Raw genomic sequence first — 20,690 nt, forward strand, 5'->3', positions numbered from 1 at the left:
GTTCCACAAGATTAGTATTTCAGAATGCAAATCCATTTTCATATCCTTAGATTAAGATTGATTCAGAGCCAGCCGTCAGGCCATGACGTGAATAATCTGGAGTCAGTGAAAGGGGAGAATAGTCTAAAAGTTTGAAAGCTTAGTGGTCTTTGGGGAATACAGATACTACAGCCTTTGAGGGAGCCCACCCATGAATATTTGATATACTTTAATGAAATTGTTAACTGGTGACTTGTGAGCATAGCACCACCTGGTGGTTAAAAGTATATTATAAAATTATGTTTTGATACGCATTTCTCAATTTGGAGCATCCTTTCATATAGCTAATAGTTTGCAAGTTTTCATTTGAACCATGCCATCTTGCTCATTAATCAAATAAAGTAACAATGTGTCTTTCTGTATGCAAGAAGGTAGGATTCCAGGTGTACAACTAAACTGCAATGGCCAGAGCTACAGGTAATATTCTCTGTGTGTGATCTGCATCAATATGGTATTTCATCTGTTATATAGATTTACTTTCAGATTCCTTTTGTGAAAAATACTTTTGACATGAAAATAAAATAACCCTATTATTGTTTTCTTTCATTCTCAGAGGATTATGACATCAGGAAAGAGATATCATGACTTGCAAGTGAATTGGATTTAAATGAGGGAGAACTGCAAAGTTGCCAGCCTTACTCTCTCTTACGGACTTATTTGGGTTAGTGGCAAGATATAGATTAGAATAACTGGATATGGCCCCAGATGGCAGTAGGAAATGTTAGTCTTTTTGAGCTAATAAGCACTTTCCCTGACCTCAGTTTTTTTTTTTTTGAAGCAAAGTCCATTCGATGATTAAAACCTAGGTAAAAAATGAGGCAAAGAACAGCCTCTTAGTCAAATAAATGTAACTGGAAAGGATTCTGGTCAAAACAGAAACAAGTGCTATTTATTTTCACTCTGAGCTATCCAAATCAAAACTCATTGTTGTCCCCCCAAAAATGAGAGCCAGTTATTTGGGTTTAAAGATTGGTCTATTAAGAGAAATCTGGCAAGAGAATTATATAAATATGTTTACACATATTGGGTTTAACATATATTTTAACAAGTTAAAAAAAGAGAGAAATCTGGTCTCCAAACTCAAGATATTTTTCCAGGTTTCAGCTACAAAAATTTATATTCCTTTGGGCAGAGCACCCACAGGTAAGGATATGATTTCATTTGTGGACAGGAGAGGAAGGAGGTGTGGAAAGAGGACAAAAGGAAAAAAGAGAGAGGATGGAAGGGAGGGAGGAAGGAAGGAAGGAAAGATAAAAGGGAAGGAAGGAAAGAGGGAAGGAAGGAGGGGAAAAGGGAGGGAGGAGAGAAAAGGGAGATAAGTAAAAAGGAAAGAAGGAAGGAGAGAAAAAGAGAGGGAGGGAGGAAGGAAGGAGAGAAAGAAAGTAGGAAGGAGGAAGGGAGGAAGGAGTCAGAGGACCTGACTTCTAATCCCAGATCTGCCATTTATCTACCTGTATGACCTTGGACAAGTTGTTTTAATAAACTGATCAGTTTTTATTAAGTGCTTACAATGTGCCAGGCTAAGTGCTAGGAATATCAAACAAGACAAAAACAATTCCTGAGCTCAAGGACACCCTAATGGGGAAACAGCATGTAAATAACCAAGATAAGAAGAGATGGAAGGTCTCTAGCAGCTGACAGTATCCAGAAAGGCCCCTTGCATCAGGTGGCATTTAAGTTATGTTGAATGAAGAAATGGCAGTTAAGGGGCCAAGTGTGGGGCCAAAATTACCATCACAGAGGGCAGTCTGTATGTAGGGTAGATGGAGAGGAACAGCAAATAGGCCAGTGTACTTAGATGGTAAAATGTGTGGAGTGTATGGCATTAAAAGACTAGTGTTGTAGGAAGGGTCCAGGTTATGAAGAGTCCAAAATTTCAGGGAACTTTATATTTGGATCCTGGCAGTCAAAGAGTCATTGGAGTTTATTGAGGGGTCAGATCTAAACTTTTGGAAAATCACCTTGGCACTGAAAGGGTGGATTAGAGTGGGAAGGGATTTGAAACAAGATGATCTGTCAGAAAGCTTTTATAATAGTCTAGGAGACTGGTAGGTTTTTTTTTTTTTTTAATAAGTGAAGAGCAATCCTAGGAGAAATTCTGTGAAGGTATGAATGAAAAATTTGGCAATGGACTGAACATATGGAATGAGATTCCTGATTTGAGGATGATGCTGAGAGTATGCAACCAGGTGACTGAAAAGATGGCAGTACCCTCACTTTTAATGAAGAAACTAAAAAGAGGGGAGAGTATCAGGGAAAAGATGAGTTGTGATTTGTACATACTGAGTTTAAGATTAGTTCAAGATGGTCAGGAGAAAGACTAGGGCTGAATAATCTGGGAATCATGTACATAGAAGTGATCACTGAACCCAAAGCTGATGAAAACACCCAGTGAGATAGTATTAAGTAAAAATAAACCTTGGGACACAGCTATAGTTAGTGGGTACGAACTGGATGAAGACTACAGGAGCAAAGGAGATAGTAAAGGAGACTGTGGAAATGTGGGATAGGATGAAGAAGGACTAAGAGAACATTCTCACAAAATCTCATAGAACATCCAGAAAATTAACAGTAGTGTTAAATGTCACAGCATTCAATGACGAAGACTGAAAAAAACTATTTAGGTTGGATGATTGGGGGATCACAGGTAAATTTGGGAAGTTTCAGTTCAAAAATGAGACGGGGGGGCTAAATTACAAGAGATTATTAAGAGTAGAAGTACTGTGTATACACTATTTTAGATAAATAAAGGGGGAGAGATAGTAGGATTAAGATTTTTTTTTTAATAATGGAGAAGACATGGACATATTAGTAGCCTGCAAAGGAGCCAGTGGTTGGGGGAGAAAAAAAGGAAGATAAAAGAATAAGAATGATAGTGAAAGCAAACTGCTGGAAGACATGGGAAAGGGATAAATCAAGGCTGCAAGGGAAAGGGACTGACTTTGACAAGAAGAGCCACCTTTTTAATTCAAGACCAGAATTAAGGATGTAATGGGGGAAAAGGTTTGGATGATGGAAGATGAGGAGGGGACAAGAAGAATATCTTACTAAATCATCTCATTTTTTTTTTTCAGTGAAGAAAAGGTGAGGTGTTGAGTAGAGATGGTGGGAAGAGGGATGCCATAGTTGCCCTAAAAAGAAACAAGAAGTTCCAAGGTAGAATTTGAAATAATTAAAGGATTAAAGATATAATGGTTGCCTTGCAAGCACAGTGGACGGAAAGCACAGTGGCATGAAAATGGAAAGATCCAAAAGTTCAAACCTAGCCTCAGACACTTAACGCTGTTTGCCTGAGTTTCCCATCTGTAAAATGAAGAAGAAAATGGCAAATCACTGCAGTATCTTTGCCAAGAAAACCTTGAGTCACAGAATCAGATTTGAGTGAACAATAACAGAGAAAAAAAATTATCTTGCTGAAGTGAGGAATCAGTTGAAATTAGATAACACACATTTATGGTGAACCCAATCAGCTTATTTTAATGATTTCCCTTAGGTACATTCAGGAATAGGAGTGGAGAAAATGGGGGGAGTAATCCAGGGTTAGGGATTGGCAATAAACAATAGGACAGTTTCCCCATTGTGATTTGTGAGTAGAGAATAGTGTAAAGTTCAGTAAAGGGGCCAAAAAGCTAAGATTGTATAGCGGGTTTAGAAATAACTCCCTCCCCAAAGATTTCTATCATTTCCCCCCAGCGGTTTTTTGACTAAGATGGATATCTGTCTGGAGACTTGTATGTGGTCAGTATTTTTCTGGTTTTGAATAAACTTAATTATATATGTGTGTATATATATATGCATATATATATACACATACATAATTTACTATGTGTAGTTCCAGAATATAATTATTTTATTAACTTCTAATGATTTATTTTTATACCAAAATGAGATTAAACTAAAAAAGAAAATAGATTGAGTGAATTTTTTAAAAGAGCTAGTAAACTATATATTGCTACATATTATTGCAATAACATGAGATAATTTCTATATCTATCCCTAAGTTATGATTAGTGAAAGTTGATGTTTGAGGCAAAATCTCTTGGGACTGTACTTTGATATTGTTTTGATTTTTGAATTCAGGTATAAAAGGAGTGTGGAATGTCTGTCTGTAGGAATTTTGAGGGGATGATTTTGCATAGACAAAAGTCTGGTCTTCTTGACTCAGTTTCCCCATTATATTATGATGTTTTTGAACAAGAATATTCTTTTGTCTGATTAATCTTGAGCCTGGCTCTGTATCTTGTAAATAATGTGAAACTTTTCTATATGATTTTCTGTTCCACAAAATTAATTATAACTCTTACCTGAATTTAAAGATAGAGCTAAGAATGTTTTGTCCCATTAATATTAAGTCATTATGTGCTCTTAGACTTGAAGGACCAATCCCAATGTTGTTAAAACTATGTCTCTCCCTCCTCCTTTCATAGCAAATAACTCTAACCATGATAGGTAAAACTAATTTTTAAAAATGATAAATCTTATTTTTGCAATGCTGCCCAGCACTTCTGAATTGCTATGAGATGCAAATATAAGATACTTTATTTCATAGTGTTTTCCTCTAAGTCTGTTGTTTATAAGATTAGCTCCATAAATGAGTATAGACCACAACACAGCATTTCCACTCTTACTGTTATTGTTTGCTTGCATTTTTGTTTTCCTTCTCAGGTTTTTTTTAACTTTCTTTCTAGATCCGATCTTTCTTGAGCAGCAAGATAACTGTATAAATATGTAAGCATATATTGTTTTTAACATGTACTGGATTACCTGCCATATAGGAGGGGGTGGGAAGGAGAGGAAAATTTGGAACAGAAGGTTTTGGCAAGGGTCAATGTTGAAAAAGTATCCATGCATATGTTTTGTAAATAAAAAGCTATTAAAAAAGATTAGCTCCATAGCTTCACTGGTTTTTAGCATGTGAACTAATTACAAGAAGGTTTATCTGATTAGATTTTAGTAGGTTTTACTAAATTATGCTGTTTTATAGCTAGCAGACTTTTACTGAGAAAACACAGCTAGTAAGTGTTTAATATTTAAGGTCAAATTTGAACTCAGGTCCTCCTGACTTTAGGGTAGGTGCTCTATCCACTGCACCATCTAGCTGCTCCCAATGAAATTACATCTTGAGCCAACAGTCTCAGCTGACTCCATTTACTAGCTATGTAATCGTGGGCAAATCACTTAACCCCAATTACCTCATTCCCTAAAATTAGATATTCAATACATACTATTCTGGCTATAAATTCAAAATGTTCATAATTGTAAATTAGCATATAAGTCACTTCTATGCTATAAACAAATGTATAGGCCTCCCCCACCCCTTACTTTGGCAGTGCTGGTGATGGAAGAGAAGATCCCATTTTCTTAGTAAACCAACTCATTGTTTTAGAATTTCAGAACATTAAAAAAAAAAATTTCAGAATATTTACCAAATTCTTTCACAGAGCTGATGAGATTTTATGACCTTACCCAAGAAAGAGGTCCTCCCCCCCCAAATCAAGAAAGTGCACAAATAAAGATTTTATAAGGTCTTTTTTCTCCCCCCCTTTCCTCATACTGTAACAAAGCTTCTCTCTATTCATGATAAAGAAAAGAGTTAATAGCAGGCAGTTCTATAACTATAACAAATAAATTAAAACTCCAAACTTATTTCTTCTTTGAAGAAAATTTCAAACTAATTTCTGTTCCTTTTTTTTTTTTTTAAAACCCCTTTTCTCTCAATGAAATAATCTCCCTTTGCACTAAATAAATCTGTCACTCTCTAGGTCAGAATGATGAAAAAATCATGTCAACAGTTTCATGTAAGTTTCATAGTTTTATTCTTTTTCCTTAAAATAAATTCTATACAGTGGCAACCCAAAACTTGTCACAGACACTCAAATCATAATTTGAAAATTCACAGTAGACAGTGGATAGAGCACCAACCCTGAAGTCAGGAGGATCTGAATTCAAAACTGACCTCAGACATAACACTTTCTAGTTGTGTGACCCTGGGCAAGTCACTTAGCCCCAATTGCCTTAGAGAAACAAAACAAAACAAATTCACAGTAGAGAACTTACATTTCAATCACAAATTTAGTCCTTAGTTTACAAAGCCATAAATTTCTGCAGTTTGAGGGAAAAGATTCCCTCCTGTCTTATCTGTGTTGGCTCTTGTCTGCCTCCCCAGCTGACCAGAATTAGAAATGTAGAGTTTTCTTTTTTGAAGGCTTTGAAAATTCTGTAGAAAAATTTTCTTTCTTTTTCCTTTGACTGATCAGATCCCAGAAAAAGTCAGTTGAATTTACTTAGATACAAAACACAGACAATGCTAACATCATACTGGATATTACATAAACTGAAACAAAGAAAACACACACAGAAGTGTTTGCTAAGTCTTCCCAATTAATCCAGAGAAATAGATTTCTAGCCCAGTACCAAACCAAGCAGATTGAATCAGACCCCTCTACCTGAATGATCAGATGGGAAAAGAGGGATTGCCATTTTTGGATTAGGGCAGCACAGCCAATCCTCACCTGCCCAAGTTTACTTATCAGGTCCTCAATACTGAACTATAAAAGCTATCCTGCATGGAGAGGAGTCTATGGAATTTCCCAATTGTGACCCCTGCAATTCCACAACTCAGCCCATCCAGGAATCTCATATTCCAGGTAAACCACCATTTGCCATGATTGAAATTGCTGGTGCCAGAATTAAATCTAAACCAAACCAGATCACTGGAGTTGCTTTAACTTTCTTGGCTACTCACAAAGTTCAAATGATGGTTGATTGATAATAGATACCAGTGGAGCCTCAAGAGCTACACTGTTAAAACTATACCCAAAAAGCTATAAAATTGTACATACCCTTTGAATCAGTAGGATCACTGAATGAATCTGCAGCACAAAAAGATCATAAATAAAAGGGGAAAAGGACCCAAATGTGCAAAAAAGTTTGCAGTACCTCTTTTTATGATGGAAAAGAACTGTTAATTGAGTAGATGCTCATCAACTGGGAAAAGATTGAATAAGTTAATGGTATGTGAATGTAATGTAATATTATTGCTCCATAAAAAGGAGCAGGTAAATTTCAGAAAAGCTCAGACTTACATGAACTGATGCTGAGTGAAATGAGCAGAAGCAGAAGAAAATTGTAACCCAATGATAGCAAGACTGTGCGATGATCAACTATGAAAAACTCAGTTCTTCTCAGTAATACAGAGAATTAAGACAATAATAATACACTTGCAATAGAAAATGTCATTGACATCAAAAGAGACAACTATGGAAACCTTATGCAGATTGAAACATTATTTTCCCCTTTTTTTTCCTTTTTCTTTTTCATGGTTTTTCCCTATTGTTTTGATTTCTCTTTCACAATATGATTAATATGGAAGTATGTTTAAAATGATTATACATGTATAATCTTTATCAGATTGTTTACTGTCTTGGGGAGAAAAAAGGTAAGAAAAAAACACAAAAACGAACTTAAAATCTTACAACAATGAATGTTGAAAACTATCTTTACAAGTAATTGGAACAAAAATACTACTGAAATTTAAAAAGCTACATTGTTAGAAGCTAATAGCTTCAAAATCATCTTCATAACTACAAGAATAAATTATCATTGCTGTTTGTCAATCCAACATGCTAATGTATGAGCTAGAAGTCCAAAGAGTATAATATTGAAAACATTGTGGTGGAAATGAGAAAAAGGGATCCTACTCATGAGTTCCAAGTTTGCTCTTAACTAGGTAAACCCCTCTCTTGCTTCCATTACATTCCTGTTACCATGACCATCATTCACCTTCATTCATACCATGACCATTCAACTGCAAACAATGCAGTTAATGATATAATTCTGGCTAGTTTCTCATATGCTAACTATAGCCTATGATTATGACAAAACAATGAGATTTACTGCTCTACTTTTACATCAAGAGGACAACAAGCCTCCTCCCCATCTATTATCAAACTTTTTCAGTAATTCATAACCTCTAACTTATATCCAAAGGAATGAGAAAAGCTCATTTTCCACTAGGTTATCAGAATTTGAAACTACATTCTTTTATAATCCCAACAAGCATGCAAAATACTATGCTGTATAGTTATACAGACTTCAACCAGTTGATCTGAGTAACTGAATAGCCAAAGAATCACTGATTTGTATCTTTAATGTTTCTAAGATCAAATACAAACTCCTGTTTGTCACCCAAACCCCTTCCCAACCTATTTTGAAAGATTGTATCCATGACCCCTTTCATATACTTTGTTGTTCTACCCAAACTTGCTGTTTCTTATATCTACATCCATCTGGCCCCTTTGTGCCTTTGAACAGAATGCACTTTATCCTTAATCCTTGGCCTCTTAGAATCCTTAGGTTCCTCCTAACTTGGCTCAAACCAATGTACGTGATTCCTTTCCATCTGCTAGTTTGTCCCCACCAAGATCATACAGAAATTTAATGTTAGGTTCTTAGAGCTACATGTCACTTGACAGAAGGTGATCTCCAGAGTAAGGTCAATATTTGTCCTTGTATCCCTAGCACCTATAAAAGTACTTGGCATATAGTATAATTTTGCAGAGACCCAGAGAAAAATAATAATCCAACTTTCTTTGTGGTTATCCAATAGAAATCTTTTATTTAAAAAAAGGCAAATTAGAAAAAGATAATGAAATTCTTTTTTGACAGTTTTGTTTGAAGGTACACAAACTTACATCAGGAAAACTGTGAGTCATTTTTGAAATACAAAGTATCATTTTTGTCAAACATTGCTCTATGTTGCAATGAAGTGGTCACTCTGTGTATACAATACATGTTCATTTTTGTAGATCAGGTTTTTCAATCAATAGGCTCTTGGCCCCCGTCATGATTAACTCCACTTTCTGCTGAGTCACAGGGCAATGCTACTTTTTTATAAAGGTATCCTTTACATAGCCAAGATCTTCCTTTTAGGTAAATATTGGCAAATATGAAAATAAGTTATAGCGTTATCCACTGGTCACTTTTAAAGAGAAGTGCATAAATAACAAACTAAAGTTCTTAGTGCTAGGAGGGAAGCTTCAACCAAAATCTTTTCTGCGGTAGAGGTAACAGAGAAAGATCAAGTTTAAAATCTGACTGAAGCACTTCACTGAAAAGGATAGCAACAAGGCTATCATTTGAGTGTAGTTTACGTAGTCACTTGAACCTTTATCAGAGAAGGGTTACATTATTAATTATGACAAACACACACTTAAATATACCAGTCTCTAACAATTTACCAATGTTCATTTTTAAAGTATTAAGAAGCTATCATATCTTATAATTACCTGCAGGGAAAATAATCTAAAAAAGGAAGAAGGGAAGGAGTCAAAATATTTCAGTGAATTTTCCCAAGAAAAAAATCTTTTAATAGTATACCTATAACCATTTCTTTAAAAATGAATCCATATGGATTTTGAGACACAGCCATCTCATAGCAGCCTATTATTTAGTTGTTTCATAGGTGTAAATTAAAATTATCTCAGCAAATACAAAAAGCAAAATTTAGTGAAATCTATCTGTTCAATAGTCCATTTTCAAAAATGGAAAATGTAGAAAAGCCCATAGGGTTAGTATGCGTCTTAGGAAGATTAAATTTCTTCCTACTCTAGCCAAGAATTCATGAATGAGGAAACATACTCAGGCCCTGAATTTTTTTTCTACATTTGAATAGAGAGAGAATAGAATACATCCGTTTCAGTTTCTTAAAAAGAAGGCTAGCTATTCATCTGTCCTTTTTCTTTCTCTCCTTTTTTAGGACAATCACCATATTTTTCCCCTAAGGGAAAAGAAACAACAGTTCTTAGAAGTCCTTTCATTTCTGTGTTTTAAATGTCAATAATCACAAAAACTTCTGGCTTTTCCTCATCATAGACTTGCATTGCTGAATATGTTATTGCCTTGACTTCAGTACCCTAAAATGGTGATTGGAGACAGAAAAATTTAGGTAAAATTTAAATAGAGAAAATGAAGTATTATCATAAACCCTGAAAACAACATGGCACAAAGACTAAAAATTTGTTGCTCTGTTCCTCTTAGCTACTTACCACCTTCTACTGCCTTTCTGAAGCAACGTAGTACACCAGATAGAGCTCTAGACTTGGGAATCAGGAATACTTAGTTCAAATCCAGACACTTAATAGCTGTGTGACACTGGGCAAGTCACTTACTCTCTTCCACTTTCCTTATGTGTACAATGGGCATAGTAACAGCACCTGCGATGCAGGGTTCTCATGAGGATTAAAGAACTAATATTTGTAAAACCCTTTGCAACCTCTCAAAGTGTTACATGTTATTTTTATTATCTTCCTGGTGCTCATCAGAACTTTACTTTTACCACTAATTTAATGGCTGCTGATCAGGTAACAGTTAAGTGACAAGAAGAGTCATCATGAGCATAAGGCTTGCTAGAAGTGGCTTCCACCTGTTTTGGCTTTCATCTATGGCCTTCACAGGCTTGTCCTTTAGGAAGAGAATAGTTTTATAGGGCTGAGCTAAAAGTGACCTACGAAACCTCTGAAAACAATCTCGTCCAATCCTCTCATTTTTTGGATATGCAAACTCTGCCCTGGGGCAGGTGAGTTGGAGGGGCTGCTTAGTAACTTGGTTGTTGTCATACATGTAGTAAACCTAAGAGGTAAGGATTTGAACCCAGGTTATCTGACCCCAGAGCTGCTACCCTCTCCCTTTGGTCTCAGGAAATAATGTTTGGCATATGATTAAAATCATATTATACTATTAAAAACTGTACAACAATAACCTTTTTAATCCATACCTGTGATGTCCCTCTACCAATGTATTAAGAGCATCTAAGCACCTGCTTTGAAGCTTATGGACTTACTCAGAGCTGTGTGGGAGTCCCAAGGTCACCTGACTTTCCGCCGATCACTCAGCCAAATAGTTTCTAATAAGTGACACTTCTATGAGCTTTAACATTTATCACATGCTTTACATATATTAGTCATTTACTTCCAGGTAATTTATATTAATTCTGGAAAAACCTGTCCTCTAGAGTATTCTGTGACTTGCTCATGACAACTAACAGGGTAGAAATGTTTCATTCAAAACTTTTGACATAACATTAGGAAAGAAAATTTTATCGTGCTTCTCTTGCTCTGGGTAAAAAATGTTTAAGGTAACAGAATTTTTACATACCTGAGGATGCTTAGTCAAAGAAAACTCTTCTCCCCACCTTAAGAAAAATCAAGATATGGTTAAGTCTTGCATAATTTTAGTAATTATTATTGGATTTTTGTATTTTTATGGTACTTTATGGTTTGTAAAGCCCTTTACACATATTATTTAATCAATGAAATTAAATTATTTCATTATTATTTGATCTTCATAATAATACCATGAGGTAGGGGCTACAAGATGTGGAAAAATGAGCACAGAGAGGTTGAGTGAATTGCTTAGGGTCACACAGCTAGTATGTGTCACTGATGGGGAATAAGGATTTATATAACACCTACTAGATGCCAGGAACTATGATAAATGCTTTTAATAAATATTTCATTTAATCCTCACAACAACCTAACAGGTAAGTGCTATTATTATTACAGATGATGAAACTGAGACAAGGCAGACAGACTTGTCAGGGCCTACTAAGTATCTAAAGTTGCAGTTGAACTCAAATCTTCCTGACTCTAGATCCAGTGGCACCCAGTTGATGAAATAAGCAATAGGAAAATGGGGCAGCTAGGTGGTGCAATGGATAGAGCACCAGCCTTGAAGTCAGGAGGATCTGAGTTCAAATCTGATCTCAGACACTTAACCTTTCCTAGCTGTGTGACCCTAGGCAAGTCACTTAACTCCAAATGCCTTGGGGGTGCAGGGGAAAGCAATAGTTAGATCAATGACCTGCAATTTCAATAACTCAGCACATGAGGTTGGAGGAAGGGAGGAAAGAATAACTGAAGAAGAATTTTAATTTGGAAGGTCTACTGTTCTAATTTTTTTAGGCAATTTGGTCACATAGATCTTTTCTACCAAGCTGACAGGCACTCCTGAAAACCAAGTGTGCAATACAGGGTTCCGCATAAAGAAGGTATTTGACAAATGCTATTTTGACACACACTTATCTTCTTAATGAGATTTCAAGTGAAAAGGAAATAAACACCTATTGTTATTTATTCTTCGTGTTTATTATCTGGCTTATTTCAAGGTTCAGTTAAAACCCTACTTCCTACAAAAAACCTTTTCTGATTGCCCTTAATGTGACTTCATTCTCTCAATTATTTCCAATTTCAGCCTGTCTGTTCATACATACTTGTTAGTAAGCTTTCTCTGCTCAGACTATGAACTCCTTGAGAGCAGAACTATCTATTGCCTTTTTTTGTATCCCCACTGCTTGGCACACAGTAAGTGCTTAATAAATACTTGTTAACTGACCTAAGATTGGCCTCAAAGAAGAAATATGTGAATTTACTTCCCCTCTTCTTTTCAACAGATGAGGACTGATGTTTATAGCTCCAGATTTGATTTGTTTTAATTACTTTTTTCCCCCTCTTCCTTTTCTGTTTTTTGTTATAAAAGATAGCTCCCCAGGTTAAAAAAAAAACAAAAAAAAGGTCTGAGTATTTTGGAGAAGTAATGTGTCATAAGAATAAAAGAGAGCAAGCAAAATAAAAATAGATTTGAAAAAAACCTATTGCTTACCCAATTGAGCGTAATTTGAAGTTTCTTTGGTCAATAGATAGTACTTTCACTTCCTAAGGAGAAAGAATAGAGAAGTAAACCAAACTTGTATGTAATAATAAAAAGTATATTTGCATTACCCAATATCAATTTTTTCTAAATAAATTTTTCTAAATAAAAAATGATCAGGGTAATCAGAATCCTTCCTTCAAGTGAAAGGAATTCAAATATTAAGTAACTAGGGCAAAGTAACTATATTTCAACAAAAAATTAGAATAATTTCTCTGAATCAATACCTTTTTACACATTTATATAAATAGTCTCAATTTAATTTAACTTTAAACAATCTATGGACTACAATTTTGAAATGAGTCAACAGTGCAATATGTAACCATAAAGTTAATATAATCTTAAGCAGCACTGAGGAGCCCAGTGTCCAGGATTAGGGAGGTCATAGTCAATGCTGCACTGGTCAGAACACATCTGGAGTATTGAATTCAATTTTAGGTAGCATATTTAAGGAAGGTTTTTTTGAGAAGCAAGAGTGTGCCTACTGAAGGGTAACCAGGTAAAGGAGCTTTAAGTTTATGATTTGTGATTAGAAGGAAAAGGGATGTTTAGCTTGAGGAAAATTCAGGAACAGTATAGCTATCATCAAGCATTTGGAGTATATATATATATATATATATATATATATATACATATATATATATATAAAATTAGGAGAATTTGCAACAATGAGTGAAAACTACAGAGCCTATCCTAGGTTTGATGTCAAGAAGCACTTCCTAACAAAAAGAGCTCTCTAGAACTGAAATGAGGTGCCTAAGGAAATGTAGGTTACTCCTTCCCTTCCCTAGAGGCATTCTGACTAAGGTTGTGAGGGTATAAAGGGAGATTCTTGTTTAGGTTGAACAATATGGCAACTCCAATTCTGAGATTCTGTGCAGTAGATAAAAAACTCCTCTGCTCAGTAACAGAGAAAATTATTGCTTACCCGAGGTATGAAAAATTCATCAGCACTGAATTTATATAGCCATTCATCCAAAAAGTGAAAGAGAAGAGATTGCAGATCATCTCCTACAAAGTCAAGCCACAAAGGATTATAAATTTGCTGTTCTTCAAATTCAGAAATGATCTTTTCTAGTAAAAAAAAAATCTGTACCCATTTTATACTTCTATTTTTCACTATGCCCATTATATATTTATCATACAGTATGGCATACCGATATATAGGTCATCTTCTTTGCTAGATTATAAATTTCGTGAGGGAAAGAATCATTATCTTACCTCACTCCAGCACAACATATATACTTAGTACATGACTGATGAGTCAACAAATGGATAAAATGAATACTATTTTAATAGTCCTTACATTTTCTATCTTGCATGAAAATCAGCAACTATATATTTGCATATGTAATGTGAAAATAGGTTTGGCTAATATTATTGTTACTTATATTGTCAAATTTTCTAACACATTTAATAACATGAAATGCTGTACATTTATAGCAATTCCCTCTTTGGAGAATGCGTTTATTCTTAGGAAAAAAGTAAATGGAGTAAAAAAAAAAAAGATTTAATGATATGTTTTATTTTATTTTATTTTTTAACCATATAGGCCCTGAAGTAAGCATATGAGGAATATCTAGTGTGAGGCTAGGAGTCAGAAAGTTCAAATCGGGCCTCAAGATACATTTCCTAGCTCTGGGATTCTAAGGAAATCACTTAACTGCTGTCTGCCTCAGTATCCTCAATTATAAAATAGGGATCATAACAGTACATATTTCAAAGGGTTGCTCTGAAGATCAAAGTGAAGGGCTTAGCATAGTGTCTGGCACATAGTAGATGTTTAACATTGATTCCCTTCTTCCCCCCCCAAACCACAGAACTTTTTTGAAATAAAAATCATTAAATGTAATGGATAGAGTAGCTATGTCTAAGAGCACATGCATCTTCTATACCCATAACCTCCCACTCTCCACCAAGAAGAAGGAAATGTGTTATCCCCTGGATAGAGTAGCCATGTCTAAGAGCACATGCATCTTCTATACCCACAACCTCCCACTCTCCCCCAAGAAGAGGGAAATGTGTTATCCCCTGGGTTCTGAACCAAATTTAGTCACTATATTAAACCCAAATTTAGACACCTTTGTTTTGAAAGAAAAGCGCGTTTTTACCTTCAGCTTCCACCTCAACTGTTTGGAGAGGCTCAACAGTTCCTGTATCTGTCATGTAACCAAACATGGCCATTGCGCACTGTTCAAATGCTTCTTCCAACGTGTCTCCCCAAGCATGTAACCTATGGAGATGGAATCAAGTCACCCCTGCAAAGAATCACTTCAGGGCAAAGGGACAACAAACCAATGTAAACACAAAAAGACTAACTGCACTGACACTGAATGTTTCAAAACCACCCCTTTCTTATTCCAGAGGAACCAAATTAGGCAGAAGGATTACAGTAGCCATATACAAAGTCCTCCTTTTTAGTCTCAATTTAATGTAGATTTTCAAGGGAATATATATAGTGATTTTAAGGCTTCAAATTCCAGTAATACTCACTGTACATCAGCTGTGTGATCCAGATCTAGGGGAGGGAAAAATACTAATGAGATGCTAAATTTGATGTTCACATAAAATACAAAAATTACATCTAGATCATTATTACAAAATTGTTAAACTTTGAGGAAGACAACGAAAAATACATTTATATCTCACACTCCAGTATCAATTTGTACAATTATTTTAAAACTTAAAATCTATCTGGCTATATGCTACTTAGTAGCAGTATCTATCAAGTAGCACAATATGGCAGACAGAATTGTCTTGAGACTCAAGAAGACCTGGATGGGTTTAAGCTCCTGTCTGCCACATATTGAAGCTACGGCAAGTCATTAAACCCAGTTCCCCAGGTAACGCTTTAAAACTATAAATTGCTGAGAAGGTGCCAATCTGCAATGATAAAAGAAGTTCCTTACCCAGAGGTCTCTACACTGATGAAATTATAAGTTCAATTTAAAATTGGTATCATTAGATTTAACAAGTCAAATTTATAATTAAAATAAAGGACAACTCCTAAAGGGAAGAGCAGGAACTCTGATTTCACAGTGATCTGGAGAGTATCTAAGAAATTACTATTACTTAATTAGAAAAATATATCTAACCAAATCATTTCTTGTCACTAGTAGATAGCAAAAACATAGTAGAGTGTGCCCTAGTTGAATTTCCTCTAACAAGGAAAATTAAATTTTTACTAAGTATCTTTTGGGTACAATGTCATTCAAAGAATTATAATACCACCATGAAAAACAAATGGAAAGCTTTCTCTAAATTTTAATTTTTCAGATAGCTAGGATACTAGAGACAAAAAAATTTCTCATGAGTAGAAAACATCTCATATTTTATAATCTTCAGAAATATATTCAAAGCTAATTTTTACATAGGACTGGTAAATATACACACACATATACATATATGACATACTATATAATTTCTATTGTATCTAAAGAATTCTGCTCAAAGACAAAACACTGAAGTAGCAATGAAATAAATATTTTATATATTTGTAACAAAGCTTAATGATTACATTCAGAGAAAAGAAGAAAAATTTTTGTTACTGTTTTCATAACAAAAGAGGGGAAGTAGCAGCATAGAGGGATTGAAAGAACACTGGATTAGGAATTAAAAGACTTCATTTCTCTTCTCAATTGTCATTAACAACCTGTGTAAATTTGGTTGTTACTTAATTTCTTTATGGTTCAATTTCTTTATATTTAAAAATGGGAATAATACCTTCCCTACTTCACTGGATTGTTTTGAGGCTCAAATTTGTAATTATCTTTCACATTTCCACCAAACCTCCATTAATTCATCTTTTAGAAACCTCAAAGTATTATACAATAAGAGCTGGCATTTAGGTAGGTAATGGAGTTATAATCATTATCTAAATTATTATAGTAACTTAGGCTTTTTGCCTCTACTATTCCCCGCCCCCCTTCACTGGTAGATTTTTTTTTTGAAAAACGGTATTTTAAGAAAATTATTCAATGACTTCTTATTGTCCACAAGATAAAAATCTAAATTCTTTTGGTGATCAATAAATATAATTGATGAAATGAAATTACTGAATAATATTTATGTGGATGACTAGTATTACATTTATCTATATCCCATCTTCTTAAAAGTGTGGTTCAAGATCCAAATGGGCTTATAACTGAATGTGAAGGTCACAAAATTATGATTATCAGTAAATGTTTGATTTGTATACCTATTTTACACATCTATATATCCAAGGTCATGTAATATAAATTCCTTGAGCAAAAGGGGGTCACCGGTGGAAAAAGTTTAAGATCTACACTACACTAAAACTTACTTTGAATCAAAAACAGTACCTCAAAGGAGTAGTAGGATTTTTAGGACAACCTAAAATAAATGGGGACCAAGGTAGATAATTATTCCACTCAGAATGGGAATACTTTAATGAGGAAATAAAATAGGGCCAGAATGCTGCCTAAATCCATTTGAGAAGGGCAGTCACCTAACTTTACTTTTCTCATAAACTCTAAACTCATCATCCTGAAAGATTATAACTCTTAAACACTCACATCTCCTTTATCTCCCTTTCCCCTGGGGTCCATATCTCTCTTTGACTGGACAATGGCGATCTCTTAGCAGAGCAGTCTTCTCATGATTTCTCACTAAGTTCTAGCACTTATGCATGTGGGAGCTGTCTTCTGCCTTTCTTTGTATCCTCAATACTTAGTATAGCACTGAGCACATAGTAGTCACTTAATATTTACTGAGTGAGAACCAGCTAAAGAAATAAAAGATGTTCATCTATATATAATCTATATATAATCAGACTGGAAAGGACACTGGACAGCATTGCCTCCATTCCTCTTCTATACACTTCTGTACCACAACAGGTAGTATATAGCTTTTGGACTTTTTAGTGGCACAGCAAACAGAGCACTGGGCTAGGAATCAGGAAGCATCTTCCTGAGTTCAAATCTAGCTTCAGAAATTCACTAGTTATGTGATCCTGGGCAAGTCACTTAGCCCTGTTTGCCTCAGTTCTCCATCTGGTAATGAGCTAGAGAAGGGAATGTCAAAAACACTCCAGTATCTTTGCGAAAACCCTAAATGGGGTCACAAAAAGTTGAATATAACTGAATAACAACTGAACTTTTATGCTCTTTCCAGCAAAACTGCTCTGGAGATTACTTTAACCAGCTTTCACCTATTTAAAAATACTGGGAGAAAGGAAACTCAAAGATCACATGTGATTTGTCCTAGGCTAAATACTGAATATTACATGAAGTCTATTGCACACTTTCTACCCAAGCTCTTTTACCTGGCTTTTAAGACTCTTCTTTTCCTACCTTTCTCCTATCATTCCCCCAAAGTTATATTTGCTCTAGCCTGGCTCGTTTCCACACTATCACACAAATATGCCAATTTCATTTCCCTGGTTTCAATCATATTGTCTCCCTCAATGGGAATGCTTAATCTTCTCTCAACTAGTCAATATCTATACATCCTAGCTCATATTCTGCCTCTTTTTAAATTCATCTTCTGTGATAACGCTTTTCTGAACTTTTACAGCAACCTACAATTTTAACAAACACTCAATTAGCTGCTTATTACACTGTTCTAATTCTTTCATGCACAGTGGTCCTGGATTCCCACCTAGACCTCTTTAAGGAAAAACATCTGTACAATCCTTTGCATATGGTGGCCATTCAAATACTTGATTCAATTTTTATCTCCTACAATGGACACTAAATAAAATACTTATTGGCTGCCTTTAAATTTATTAAGCAACTTTGCCTACTTTAATACAGTAGAGTGATCCAACAGAAAAAAATGCTGGATTTGTAGTTATAAGAATATTCAAATTCCAAGCTCTGCTGAATCTCTAATACCAGTTTGACTTTAGGCAAGTCACTTAACCCTTCTGGGATCATGTCCTCACCTGTAAAACGAGGGGATTGGACCAATGCCTTTAAGGTTCCTCCTAATATCAAATCTATGATTCTGTGACTTTTACCCCCTAAAAGAACTTTAAATGTATACAATACATATACATTTATATTTAATATATACTTAAGCTCACCCTTTAAAAAGGAAAGGCTGAAAAGGACGAGTAATATAAACATGCTCTACATAACTTAATACATCTAATGGATATAATGTTGCTTGCCTTCTCAATAGATGGGAGGGGCTGGAGGGAAAGAACTTGAAATTTTTAAAATGTCATAAATCAATGAATTTAAAATAAGCAAAGGACAAAAAAAACCCTGCAAAGTTGGGACCCAAGTCACCAATAATAATTCATTTATATAATACTACAAAACCTGAAATTTACTTACAATGACTCTGTGAGGTAGACAGGGTATTATTACTACCACTTTACAGTAAGGAAATTGAGGTTCAGAGAGGTAAATGATTTGCCACACTAAGTTTTCCACAGCTTAGACTTCTGAAAATATATTAAGACTAGCAACACTAATTTCATTCCATTCAATACTCTATGCTAACTATGATTAAAAGGTCACAGAATTTCAGATAAAAGTGAGGACCAGAAAGATTAAGTGACTTCCTCAAAGTCTCACAGGTAACATAAGTAGCAGAGAAATATTCACATTCAGGTATTCTATTTTTGGATCCTATTTCTTTTGCTATAGTCATTCTATTCACTAATAAATTCAAATTAACTGATGAATTAATTTGCCTACTTCAAGAAGACTCTGATGCCCCAAAGTTAGCATCCAAATTTGATTTCCCTCAGTACACAATCTGCTTATTTCTATACCAGTTAGAAACTGACTTTACACATCTCCAGGCTTTCCTCTCAACTAGCTAGATGAAGTCATGAACGGTAGGGACTCCTAAAGATTTAATGGCCAGAGGCCTGGAAGGGCCCTCGAAGATGAAGAATAACGTAAAAGTGGAAAAAGATCTTGGGGCATCGTAAAATGAGAGCGGAATAAAAGCCCTCTGAGGGTGCTTCTGACCCTAAATCTAGGATTGACTTTTACTGAAAAGGACACTGACGCTCATTCGAAGGAAGGACTCCTGGGGTACCCCGAGTAGCACGAAGCTGGGCCGAAATTGCCCGGGGAAAGAACCCTGGATCTGAGTGAGTGGTGTGGGGATCCCATCGGGGTTAACTAGGTTTTCTCTGCACTTCCGGCTACACCTCAGTAAAACGGGGATGGGTGAGAAGAGCTTCCAAAGTTCATTAGGAGAGTACAGGAGGGACTCCCACTGCGGCCTTCTCACGCCGCGGGGAAGGCCTCCCACGCTCGGAAGACTCAAAATCTGAAAGGAAGCGCACTCACACTCATATTTACGGATGGCCGGGGGGTACTTGGCCTTGATCGCCTTTTGCGCTTCATTCAGGTTGTAGTCCCTCACGTCTTCCCCGTCCTGAGCCATGACTACTACGCCCGAGGCTCCACTTCCGCCCTCCGCCGGCGTAGCTTCCGCCCGGAGTCTCCGCCCCGCGACTAGTGCCCTTAAAGGGCCAGACTTCAGTTCTTGTCATTTTCGTTGACTAGACCCTAGCACGTAGTAGTGCTGGCCGATGGATTAGGCGCTAAATTAGCTCCCAGCCCTTACACTACTGTAGGTCTGAGCGAGGATGTCTTTGCCTTCGAGTAGAGAAGCTGGGCTTCCCTCAGTAAAAGGTCCCGGGTTCCCTCTACCCTCGGTGTAGGGGGATCCTGACTCTCCAGTTTAAGAAGGTGAAAGCCAGAACCTCGGGTGAGCCCTAATGGAGCCTAACTTTGGAAAATGGCCGCCTCTCAGGGGAGCTTCGAGCCTCCCCTTTTTCCAACTTTCCCCTCCCCCGCCCCCTGCCCCGCTCACGTGACCGTCAACCGTTTTCCCGGGCGGCCGAGCTGCGCGCGCTCGCTAATCTCGTCAACCCGACCGCGCGGGGAAAGGAGGAGGTGGTGCCAGGCCGTGGGGGGAGGGGTACATGGCGATGCCGAAGCCGGCTCCCGGCAGCG

General features: G+C 36.2%; 1 protein-coding gene across 2 annotated transcripts; it reads right to left on the reverse strand.

The window, feature by feature from the left end:
• Nucleotides 1-8,625: 8,625 nt before the first annotated feature.
• ZBTB8OS (zinc finger and BTB domain containing 8 opposite strand) lies at nucleotides 8,626-20,547 on the reverse strand. Of its 2 annotated transcripts, XM_051987861.1 has the most exons (7): nucleotides 20,019-20,547; nucleotides 15,238-15,262; nucleotides 14,856-14,977; nucleotides 13,673-13,755; nucleotides 12,697-12,749; nucleotides 11,194-11,230; nucleotides 8,626-9,953 (listed from the first exon to the last, which is right to left on the reverse strand). In XM_051987861.1, exons 1-7 carry the CDS (start codon nucleotides 20,113-20,115, stop codon nucleotides 9,867-9,869), a joined length of 504 nt encoding a protein of 167 aa, XP_051843821.1. In that variant the 5' UTR covers nucleotides 20,116-20,547; the 3' UTR covers nucleotides 8,626-9,866. The 2 variants fall into 2 exon arrangements, with proteins under 2 accessions (XP_051843821.1, XP_051843822.1); XM_051987862.1 differs by lacking the exon at nucleotides 15,238-15,262 and having other exon boundaries at nucleotides 20,019-20,109.
• Between the last annotated feature and the right edge of the window lie 143 nt (nucleotides 20,548-20,690).

Source organism: Antechinus flavipes, chromosome 3 (assembly GCF_016432865.1).
Source record: "Antechinus flavipes isolate AdamAnt ecotype Samford, QLD, Australia chromosome 3, AdamAnt_v2, whole genome shotgun sequence".
NCBI lineage: Eukaryota > Metazoa > Chordata > Mammalia > Dasyuromorphia > Dasyuridae > Antechinus > Antechinus flavipes.